General features: G+C 37.6%; 1 protein-coding gene across 2 annotated transcripts in view; it reads left to right on the forward strand.

The window, feature by feature from the left end:
* The first annotated feature begins 397 nt into the window (after nucleotides 1-397).
* Nucleotides 398-12,898, forward strand: part of LOC137043668 (integumentary mucin C.1-like) — a 19,298-nt gene continuing 6,797 nt past the window's right edge. Inside the window, exons 1-6 of one of the 2 annotated variants that reach the window (XM_067419987.1) lie at nucleotides 398-509; nucleotides 6,475-6,668; nucleotides 6,777-6,917; nucleotides 7,910-8,048; nucleotides 9,622-11,650; nucleotides 11,732-11,873. In XM_067419987.1, coding sequence (XP_067276088.1) covers nucleotides 468-509; nucleotides 6,475-6,668; nucleotides 6,777-6,917; nucleotides 7,910-8,048; nucleotides 9,622-11,650; nucleotides 11,732-11,873 — 2,687 coding nt within the window. In that variant the 5' untranslated portion in view covers nucleotides 398-467. Of the gene's footprint in view, nucleotides 510-6,474; nucleotides 6,669-6,776; nucleotides 6,918-7,909; nucleotides 8,049-9,160; nucleotides 9,167-9,621; nucleotides 11,651-11,731; nucleotides 11,874-12,898 lie in introns of those variants that run through there. The other variant, XM_067419988.1, reaches the window with a different exon arrangement.

The raw sequence follows: 12,898 nt of genomic DNA on the forward strand, positions 1-12,898 counted from the left end.
TGGTCTATTCCCTCTTCCATTAAGATTTATACGAAATCCTTTCATTTCAAACAGACAAAAACTATAACTTGTTGTTACATCCTTTTGAAAATGCCTTTGAAATGTTTGTGCAAATTATACAACTATAATTACAAGTAGCAAACCTATATAAAATTTGTATGCATGCTAAAATAAATATTTATTCAAAATTGGAATCAAACTTGTTTTCACAGAACCGCAGAACGTTCAACTGGAAATAGAAAAGAATTGAAATGCCAGTCATTCTTTAGCAGTAACTCAGACTGTTGGAAACATGCATAACAGATCATAGATTGCCACTTCCTCAATCATGTACTGTACGTTAGAATAAAAACCCGTCCACAGATAATGAGACCTCACTTCTGATCAGCATGTCTTTCACTGCTCTTCTCTTCGCCGAACTTCTGCTGGTCACTATAGGAACAGCCTCACACTTCTATGGAGGCTCCATGACTTTCAACTCAAGAAGGAACTCTGATGGATCGTACAAGGTGAGAACTCCTTGAATGTACTTTTACTGTATTAAGAGCAGCCATATTCTTTGTTGGGTGAATTATAGTACACTGTAAAACAAGTTATGTTAACAGTTTTACATCTGTGCATTTGACATTTATATGGAAACAAAAAGTGTTTGCATATAAATAAAAAGGGTTGTTAAAAGTGTTAATAAAGTTGAGTGAACTACCACTTTAAGAAATGAAAAAATGTGTCCATGTTCCAACCAGTTTGTGTGTGTGTGTGTGTGTGTGTGTGTGTGTGTGTGTGTGTGTGTGTGTGTGTGTGTGTGTGTGTGTGTGTGTGTGTGTGTGTGTGTGTGTGTGTGTGTGTGTGTGTGTGTGTGTGTGTGTGTGTGTGTGTGTGTGTGTGTGTTTATGTTGATCCTAATCAACTTAAAAATGTGTTTGACTATATGTACTGGACTGTGTTGGTATCTAAAACACAACTTAATAAAATACATTTTCACTTAATTGTAATTGATATAAATAAAATTAGAAAGATCAGCTATAGAATACTGAGTGAATTTGACATCTGAAAGAAGAGTCATATACACCTGGGATGACTTGAGGGGGAGTAAATCATGGGATAATTTGCATTTTTGGGTGAACTAACCCTTTAATAAATGGGATTCACACTAGCTAAAGTTCAACTTGCTCAGTCAGTTTGGTTCTAGTTCTAAAAAACCCAATAGCTTGTTCTCTATTGTTGTATCTTGAGTTGAGACATGATGACTATACTGCAGTTCAACCTTCATTGGATTTGATATAATCAATGAACTCTTTAACAATTCTAATTAGACTGTAAGGTTTCAAAAGCTTGCAACTGAAAAAGTGAACACTGAATGTTTAACTTAGGCTATAAGTTGTCAAAATAAATTCATTGTCAAAATATTTGTCATGCCTAAATTAAACTCAGGACAAATGGGTAAAAAATTTGTTCTCTTTTGAATCCTCATAAAAATGTGAATAAGAGCAGAAGTCAATTGTGCCAGAATGTAAAATAAGCTATTTTTATAAATTTAAAAATGATCCATTTTTGTTTGTACTTTACAAATTAGTATTATCTTTTAGTACTACAAATGTACAACCCTCACATTTATTTTTGCATTAAACAATTACATATCAGCTTGTCTCTATCTCACATAGAAGAATATGTAAAGGCCCTTCATAGATAAGACACATTTAAATTATGCACTTTACCTAATTAAATTAAGTTGTGTCGAAATGTGTTCAATCAGCCTAATATATTTAAAACTGGTGTACTTAATTAATTTGCATTAAAACTATGTGAAATATTTGTGCCGACATAACTAACTGGGCAGTGGATCTGTAGTTACCAGCATGCTTTGCAAGGGACTGCGCCTAGAGAGAAAATGTAAGGAATAAAGTGTTAATTTATGTGTTTTTCAGTAAAGGGAAAGATGTCATTAGTTTATGTTAGTGTTTAATGTTCAGTTATGTTGGACATTGAGGAGTTTCTGTAATTTTGTGGTTACCATTATGCAGAAGAGTGGTGCCTGTGCTTAGGCTGTGGGCAAATTCACTGGATGGAATTCTTGCTCTCAATTAAATATTTTTAGTTTGTCCAGTGAGTTAATTTTGCATTTTATTATGCTTGTTGTTTATTTTAAAAAATGTAAAGGCAAATTAAATTGATAAAAGTGTTCACCTTACATAATGAAGTTTTATAATTAAGTAAATGGCACATATAAATATTATGTAACAGTGACAAATTCAAATGATTTGTATTTACTCAAAGAAATTGTGCCAATTTTACTTGAATTTTTTTGTTCATATAACTAAATTGTTATTTGTAAAAAAAATGCTCAATATAGTTGTGTGCAACCACTTACCACATATTTTTAAAGTAAATTCAACAAGTAATTTTTGTGATGCATATATGTCACAAGGTGTTTTGGGTTGTGTTTCATGTTTTTGAGTTTGCCATGTTGTTCACCGTCTTCTTCTTCTTCTTTTGGCTTTTTATGGTGGTTTGCAAACAAACGATATGTGCATTCCCACCACCTAATGGATTGGAGTGTGGACCATTGATGGATATGGAATAAATAAATAAATAAATAAATAAATAAATAAATAAATAAATAAATAAATAAATAAATAAATAATAAAAACAACTGCATTACCTATAAGATAATAACACTGAATTATCTCTTAAACAACTCTCTCTACAACTTCTCATAGTTCCCAAGACATTATCATTGCTATGCACTTCAACAAAAGCTCTGGCTAATACTTCAGCTTTTTCAATTTCCAAAATAGCATCTTCTTGATCATTCCTTGAACTGATTTCGGTCTCTTCTCCAACTATCACAATATTGTCTCCAATAGTTTTTCTCTTTGCATCTTTAATTGATTTCCTGACGACTGCTTTACTGTAAAAAAAAAAAAAAAAAAAAAAAAAAAAAACTATTGAAAATTTTCTGCTTTACTGATTTAAATTTGAAAAAATTAAATTTGAACATTTTCAGGTGACTGATGACATCTACATTTTTTAGTTGGCAAAACTAAATCAAATTCAGCCAACTGAAAAATGTATTAACTCACCGAATTTCAATTCAGCAAACTGAAAAATGTAGATGTGATCACTAAAAAATGTTCAGTTGGAGACGAAATTTTTTTACAATGTTGTTTCCTCTGATATTCAATAAAGTCATTAAAACATGTGTTTTCCTAACCTTTTTCAGTGCTTTATTACGAAGTACTGCTTTACTGCACTCATCAGTCCACCAAGGGACTTACCAATCACTTCCTCTGCTGCTTGACAAAGACTACTTGTTGTATTTAGATCAATATCCTATACACATTCTATTTCTCTCATTAATATCTCACTAATCTCCATATATTTATCCCAATCAGCGGACTTAAATTTCCATCTCTGCATTTTTCCCTTGACATTCACATCAAGGTCCACATCAATTCCTATCTTGCAAATAATTAGAAAATGATCACTACCTATTAAATGTTAATCCAATATATCCCACACACACCTCCTTGCCAGATTTCCAGTAATAATGGTTAAATCTATTGCAGAAAACGTCCCTGTTGCTAAATCAACTCTTGTTGCCCTTCCATCATTAACACACACTCGATCACATCTATCTAACCTTGATGATACTTCCATTAAAATGATTTTTGCCACTCCCCCATAGTGTGCTATGCCCATTAAAATCTCCACACCAAACCATACTATTATAATTCACTCCCCTAATCTCCTCCAGAATATCTCTGCTTAAAGGTGCCCTAGAATGATTTAAAACAATTTAAATTGTTTTCTGATATCTAAATAGAGGGTATGTGGCTTATTAAAGATCAAAAATTGTCCAGATATTATTTTACAGGTCCATTTACAACCCTAGAAATTGTCCCTAGGATGTAATGCTCTGTTTTGCCTTATTTGGAAGGGTAGTGAATATTAATGCAGAGTTCTGCTCTGATTGGCTGTTTCACTGCACAGCTAACACATCTATACCATCCGTCATTGCAATGATTTGACAATCATAGCTTCTTAACTTTGAATCACAAACTGAACTGGGTAGCGCATAAATATATGGTTTATACAGTAACGTTACAGTTTGACAGTAGAGTACTGATTTAATGTAGAAGCCACTCAAAATAGTCAGTGTCATGTTTACTACTCACCCGCTGCAAAATATTCATACTTCAGTTCTCAAAAATGTATATTTATTTAACAAATTTACTAGAAGCCTTGTCAAATGACTATCGTTTCAACTTAGATGGAGGAGAAGGTGATGTTAGCTACAAGGATCGAGTTAGCGTTCTGTAAGCAACTAAACAGTAGTAAACGTAGTTAGTTTCTGAGTTGTTTTAATGATGAAATTTAGGCTAATTTAGATTTCAATCCATCAAAAGGGATCGACATACGTGTTGTATTTTATGACAACACTGGCAGGAAATAATATAAAACTTTGTCATTTGAGAAACTGTTATGTGTGCTACTTGGAGTTTCTAATTGTTACTTTACTAGCATCTTGCATTAGATCTAGACAACACATGGGATATTATCGTAAATGTTGTCTTACTAAGAAACTTTCAATTTAATCAGAAATGAGTTCGACAGTCAAGAAGTGGATAAAATCACTACTTACTGCTTGCAGGAATATGGTTGGAATTGGCCCTTTCTTCAGTTTTAGACACTGAGCGAAGCTAGATATTGCTCCAGGTTAGAAAAACTGTCCATGGTGAAATGGGCCGAGCAAATGAACAACTTTGAATTAAATTGTTGCGGTACCGATTGTAAATAAACATCAACCTTGACTGTTGACATTTTCTGTTGACATCTGTGGGAAGCGTATGAAAAGTCTTCATGTCCCCTGCACAGCCTGGATCATGACATTTATTTTGATTTGGCGTTTTTGCTATCCTCACGTAACGCTTGTTTACCTGCAGTCTCGATGATTCGGCTCCGTCAGTTCCGCGTGACAATGAACACGTTCGGACATATGCAAATGTTGGGGGCATACATATTAATGATCCCAGCGATTGCGTCACAGTTGGCGTTATTTTGAGATTCCCTTATTTTTCCGTTGTGTTCTTCATGCACAAGATTTACATAAGATGTAGGAGGCAAAGGTGTTGGAGACTCACAGTATGTGATGTCCATGTACTGAACTCTTATTATTTCACTATGGCAAGGTTAATTCAATTTTTCAGTCTAGGGCACCTTTTAATAGGGTAAATTGTAATCTTTAACCTATTACATTTTCAAAGTTACCTTCCCAACACTGCTCTTCAGCACTCACAATTTAGAAGCTAAATAAATAAATAAGCCTATGATTAAAGAAAGTGTATGTAAGATTGTGGCCAAAACTGGTACTGCAACCCTTTCAAATTACTGTAGAGTGGTGTTCCCCCTCTCCCCCTCGAGGTTGCCAGATAAGCCGCAGGATCAGCAGGAACGTTTGTAGATCTGCAGCTGTGGTAACTAGAGCAGAGCTGGCAACCCAGATGCCGAAACACTACTGACTCCGTGATTGGTCGATAGGTTGAGGGTGGAGCTTAAGGCCAATCACAACATGTCAACGTCTATATTAGTTCAGGGCTGCAACAAGAACTTTTAAATGACAATATCCTGGCTGGACTATTGTTGTCAGTGACTATTGTTGTCAGTGAGCCAAACTCCGGGTCTGGTGGTAGCACTTTTAACATAGCTTAGCAAAGATCATTGAATAGTTAGATAATAATTAGACTGTTAGCATCTCGCTCAAAAATGACCAAAGACAAATCAATATTTGTCCTATTTAAAACTTGACTCTTTTATAGTTACATTTTGTACTAAGTCCGACGGAGAATTAAAAGTCGCGATTTTCTGGACCAATATGTCTAGGAACTATATACTCTCACTCCTGTGTAATAATCAAGGAACTTTGATGCCTTGCCATGGGTGCAGCAGATGCAGTGATATTATGCACCTTTATGAATCACACTTACTTTAATGAGTAAAATTTCTTCTTAGAAATTCATTCTTAGAATTTTGACATAAGTGGCCCCTGGTCGCTGCTGGAAGAGGTGTTAGTGAGTCCAGCAGGGGGTGCTCAATCTGTGTGGGTCCTAACGCCCCAGCAAAGTGATAGTGTAAAAAGGCACTGACCTTCATATGAGGACCTGACTCTCTGTGTTCATTAAAAATCCCATGACTCTCGTAAAGAGTAGGATTTAACCCCAGTGTCCTGGCCAAATTACCTCCATTGGAGCTTATCAATCATGGCCTCCTAAGGCTAATAATATCCCACCATTGAAATGGCTCTATGCTCTCTCTTGTCTCGTGTAGTGTGTGGTGAATGCACTGGCATCGCTGCACTGTGGATGCTGCACGCTAGTGTTGGTTGAGGAAAGATGTTTGGGTGTACATTAGTACATAGTAAAGCGCTATATAAATGCTGCATTCATGCATTCATTCATAAACCATTGATTTTTCCAGGTGGAACTTCGCTTCAAGGAGACTTACCATACCTGTTACACAGATGATTACTGGCTGTGCAAATCTGGAGATTGTGGAAATGATGTCAGTACTGTGATTGGTCAAGTAGATTCAAGTCCCAATGGCAATAACTGGTGTCAGTCTGAAGGCATCATAACAAAGATGGTTTCCACCAACAGCCCATTCGAGGTCCTGTAAGTAAATGTATTATTTAGAAAAACAGAATAATTCACAAAATTTCTTTACAAAATATAGATCTGAACAAAATGCAAATATAACAACATTTCAACATATTTCATCAGCAAAAGTAGCTGCTGCTGGATCTACAACACAGTCTCTAATTCTGCAGACTGGAGTCTTCTCTCTTACATTGACCTTGGAGTGAGATCAGACACATCAGAGCCCAACAGATCTCCAATCACAACCACCCTACCCTATGTTAGGTAAAACAACTTTGTAACAGAATTAATGGAAGCTTATAATTTTTTTAATCATGATGTGCATTCAACATAATGTTTTATTAACAAAGTTTGGGAGGAGCATGTTTAGATAATTAACCTAATTAAGGCCTGGGACACAATAGACAATTTTCAAATCGGAAACAATTTTAAACTATGGGAAACCACAGACATAAGGGCGTGCTAGAAATAGAACCGACGCCTATATTTCACACGACACGCAAGTGTGTTGGAAGCGTCTCCAGGCAAAATATGAAGTATAGGCCTTCCCTGTTCGTCATCTAGCAGCAGCAGCGCCACGTCAGACACGTTTCTGGTGTGCAAAGGTATAGAAAAAGCTACGCAACCGCCACAAGGCTGACACGCAACAGACATGCCTCGCTCACGCCATGCAGTGCGTCTCCAGCCTTAGGTTTGTTATTTCAGACATTAGATATTCATCATATATATTAATTATTTTATTCACCTTTTATAGTTTAAAAAAAGTTATCTGAAAGACTTTTACACATCACCCCTGCTCTTGTCAGATAGTACCCTGGTTCGGAAACACTGCTCTAAAAGATTCATCTGGACCATGAAACCACACACCTGTTGATTGTAGTAACATTTCCACAATGAGACTATAACTCACAAGATCAAATGTGACCTGAGAAAAAAAAAATGGAGTATGACAGGTATCACGTCAGAGGCAGCCCAATCAACAAACATTTGATATTTACGAATTGTGATCATGTGGGCTCAACCGCAATCGGGAACAGTAAAGTAATCATTATGACAACACAATTGAGGACAAAAATAAGTTTGCGGCAAACCTCGAATCTGACCATGCCCAAACCCACCCCTCTGGGTTTCCGGACAAATTCCCTCGGACAGCACGCCAAATATAGTAGTAATAATATAGTAATATATGTGTGAAGCTGTGAAATAAAAAACAACCCTACACTACATTGATGTTGCTGTATTGTTTTGTGTTGCAGAGTTCCCCAGAACTGTCCCAGGAAGTACAATTTTTTAGCCTTTGATCCTGATGATGACCAGGTCAGATGCAGATTTGGACTTAGACAAAACAATGAGTGTGGAATCTGCAACCAACCAGATGGTTTTACATTGGATCAGGTAAAGAAAATAAGATACTGTATATTTGAAATATTTTTTCAAGTACAGTTTTTTCTGTATTGTTATAGTATTTGTAGCAATTTCAGTCAATTTCAGCTGAAATATCTTACACCAATATGTCTTGAATAGATTTCGGATTCTATTTAAAAACCTTGAAGGGCAAACCCCTTTATTGCCTTTTTAAACTTCTTATTTTTCTTTCGGCTGTTCCCTTCAGGGGTTGCCACAGCGGATCATCTGCCTCCATCTATTCCTCTGTATCCTCTTCTCTCAGACTGACTAACTTCATGTCCTCCTTCACTACATTCATAAACCTCCTCTTTGGTCTTCCTCTCGACCTCCTGCCTGGCAGCTTTAACCTCAGCATCATTTAAACGATATATTCACTCTCCTGACTCACTCTTCTATTCTGTCTACTTTCCTCTTTCCTCTTACTGTCCCACTTCTTCCTAGCTAACCTCTTCCTCTGGATACTCTCCTGGACTTCCTCATTCCACCACCAAGTCACCTTGTCTTCTTTCCTCCTTCCAGATAACACACCTAGCACCTTTCAACCATTCTCCCTGATCACTTTGGCTGTAGTAGTCTAGTCATCTGGAAGCCCTTCTTGACCACCTAAAGCTTGTCTCAACTCCTCCCTTAAAACCACACAGCACTCTTCCTTTTCCAACTTCCACCACTTTATCTTCTGTTCTCCCTTTACTCTCTTCATCTTCCTCAGCACCAGAGTCATCTTACACACCACCATCCTATGCTGTCTAGCTACACTCTCACCTACCACTACTTTACAATCGCTAATTTCCATCAGATTAAACATTCAAAGTCCCTACTTTCAGTCCTAAACTCCTGCCTTTCCTCTTTTATCTCTGCCTACGGACACGCCTTCCGCCTCTAACACACTTTCCTCCTCTCCTTCTTTGACTAACAGTAGCCCAATTTCCACCAGTGCCCTGTAGGTCAACGGCACTGATGGCGGTTGTTGTTAAATCGGGAGCCAACCGATCCGGTATAGAAGTCATATTCATGATTCGCATAATGAATCTGGCAAAAAATGTACATCGGATGCCCTTCCTGACACAACCCTCTCTATTTATCCGGGCTTGGGACCGGCACAAAAGGTACACCGGCGTGTGAACTCCTGTGGCTTGATTACTGCCTTTTCAAATATATTCTAAAATAATAATAATAATAATAATAATTTTTAAAAAATAAGCGTTTTTTTTTTTTTTTTTTTACATATAAATATATAAACATTTAATTTGACCAATGAATGCACAATTCTCTGCTATTTTATTACTATAGTAATAACCTTGAATTTTAATTTGTCGTTTTGGCCCAAATAACTTGCAATATTTATGATAAAAGGTGTTTAGTTTCATATAACGTCATATGACGTCTCTATAACATTTTCACTGACAGCCCACATTTTGGCTTGTTTTAGCCTAGACATCAGGGCTATGTTTGGAAGGCTATTAGACGTCTTTTAAACTCAAAATTGCTTTCTGGACAAATACTATGCCACTTGTCAGTGTTTTAATGGTCAGTAATTTTTTTCTTCTTCTTTTAAATGTAGCATAACTGCTCTCTGTCATATTGGCAAACATGGTTACTTGGAGTTTATTCATTTGAGCTGGTGCTGGAAGATTTCCCCATTCACAAGATTACTCTGTCCTACACCAACCAACCTTCAGAGAAAAGATCTCCAATCGGTTTAATCAGAAACCAACGTGCTGTTAATAGTCAAGGAATTACAAGTCAACGACCAACACCTAGGACAACCATAAGAACTACAACCACCACAACAACACGGATGACAACTAACACAAAGACACCGACAACTACAAGGACGGTACAAACTACAACCACTGCATCACCATCAACAACCACAACGGCACATAAAACAACCACAACAAGACCTACTACAACCACTCTGTCACCATCAACAACAAGGACGGCACAAACAAAAACCACTGCATCACCATCAACAACCACAACGGCACATAAAACAACCACAAGAAGACCTACTACAACCACTCTGTCACCGTCAACAACAAGGACGGCACAAACAAAAACCACTGCATCACCATCAACAACCACAACAGCACATAAAACAACCACAAAAAGACCTACTACAACCACTCTGTCACCATCAACAACAAGGACGGCACAAACAAAAACCACTGCATCACCATCAACAACCACAACGGCACATAAAACAACCACAAGAAGACCTACTACAACCACTCTGTCACCGTCAACAACAAGGACGGCACAAACAAAAAACACTGCATCACCGTCAACAACCACAACGGCACATAAAACAACCACAACAAGACCTACTACAACCACTCTGTCACCGTCAACAACAAGGACAGCACAAACAAAAACCACTGCATCACCATCAACAACCACAACGGCACATAAAACAACCACAACAAGACCTACTACAACCACTCTGTCACCATCAACAACAAGGATGACACAAACAAAAACCACTGCATCACCGTCAACAACCACAACGGCACATAAAACAACCACAAGAAGACCTACTACAACCACTCTGTCACCGTCAACAACAAGGACGGCACAAACAAAAACCACTGCATCACCATCAACAACCACAACGGCACATAAAACAACCACAACAAGACCTACTACAACCACTCTGTCACCATCAACAACAAGGACGGCACAAACAAAAACCACTGCATCACCATCAACAACCACAACGGCACATAAAACAACCACAAGAAGACCTACTACAACCAATCTGTCACCGTCAACAACAAGGACGGCACCAACAAAAACCACTGCATCACCATCAACAACCACAACGGCACATATAACAACCACAACAAGACCTACTACAACCACTCTGTCACCATCAACTACCACCACAGCACCTATAAAAACCACAACACCCCCTACAACAACCACAACAACACTGGAAACTACGACAACCACTGAGACAACAACACCTACAGCAACCACAACAACACTAGAGACTACCACAACAACACTGGAAACAACCACAACGACACCAGAAACAACGACAACACCAGAAATAATTACAACGGAAACAACAACACCAGAAACAACCACAACTACACTGAAAACAACCACAGTGGGAACAACAGAATCAACAACACAAACAACGACACCAGAAATAACCACAACAGAAACAACAACACCAGAAATAACCACAACACAAACAACGACACCAGAAATAACCACAACAGAAACAACAACACCAGAAATAACCACAACGACACCAGAAATAACCACAACAGAAACAACGACACCGGAAATAACCACAACAGAAACAACGACACTGGAAATAACCACAACAGAAACAACAACTCCAGAAATAACCACAACAGAAACAACGACACCGGAAATAACAACAACACCAGAAATAACCACAACAGAAACAACAACACCTGAAACAACAACAGAAACAACGACACCTGAAACAACATACATGACAACAACGACAACACCTACAACAACCACTACTACAACCAAAATAACAACTACTGCACCAACACCAAAAACAACAACTTTACCACTGAGCAAAATACCTCTTCAGTTTTCCCTTCAAGGTATGTTTGTAACTTTTGCAAAGTATGCTTCAAAATTATATTGTTATATTTGATTAAATAAATACTGTACACACTTTTCAGTTGATGGTCCAGCACCATCTTGCATTGAGGGTGAATATCTACCACGGTTCCTCCACCCAACGCCTCATCATGGAGAACACCTGCAGGCTCATGTAAATCATGAGCTTGAGATTAGAGTGAAAGCTTTTGCATATTTTTCAAGGTATTAAGAATTTTTTTTAATCTAAACTCATTTTGGAATTAAATATTAGCATACTACCCCTATATGTTTCTGACATACTTATACTATTTTTGCCAGATATAAAGGTAAGACAAAAATATTGGTAACACATTATAATAACTCACGCTATGAATCATTTGTTAAGCATTAGTAAATAGTCTATTCATCATTTATAAAGCATTGTCCCTATTAATAGACATTATGGCTGTTTCACACCACAAGCGAGAGCAGCGCCTGAGCGGCGCTTCAGGGTACACACCGTCACTGCAGCTGCAGATGCACGAGAGTATTCACACTGGAAACGTTTGTACAGCGTCACAGCAGCGGCTCCCACAATGTTAGAGCCTATAGCTGTGTAGTATTACATAGGCCTATGTAGTATTACATAGGCCTACTAAACTAAAAGAAAGTTTGTCATATTTTCTGGCTTGTTTACTTAATTTTTTTATAATCATAACCATAGGGGCGGCAGTGGTTCAGTGGTTCATGTAGGTTGTCTACAAACCAGAAGGTTGGTGGTTCAATCCCCGGTTCCACCTGACCAAGTTTCGAAGTGTCCATGAGCAAGACACCTAACCCCAGCTGCTCCCGATGAGCTGGATGGCGCCTTAAATGGCTGACATCGCCGTCGGTGTATGAATGGGTGAATGTGAGGCAAAAATGTAAAGCGCTTTGGATAAAAGCGCTATATAAATGCAGTCCATTTACCATTCCATTTACCATACTTTCACCCAAACTTAATAATTAAAGCAAGCTTAAATAGGTAAATCTTCTACAGATATTTTTTATTCTTTTTTTTTTTTTTTCTGACATATTCCAGTTATTGTTAAAATACACTACACGTGCTTCTTGTGTGCATTTTAAGCACTTTTTGTGTGAAATCATATTTGTTTTGTCCATTAAAAGTGTGCTTTCACTTTAATTGAGCGTCAGCAGCGCAGCAAACATAGGATTGCCGCCGAAACCCCCGCTTCACTGCTGCTCACACGCTGCTCCTGCTCCCGGTG

This window comes from Pseudorasbora parva, chromosome 16 (genome assembly GCF_024679245.1).
Source record: "Pseudorasbora parva isolate DD20220531a chromosome 16, ASM2467924v1, whole genome shotgun sequence".
Lineage (NCBI taxonomy): Eukaryota > Metazoa > Chordata > Actinopteri > Cypriniformes > Gobionidae > Pseudorasbora > Pseudorasbora parva.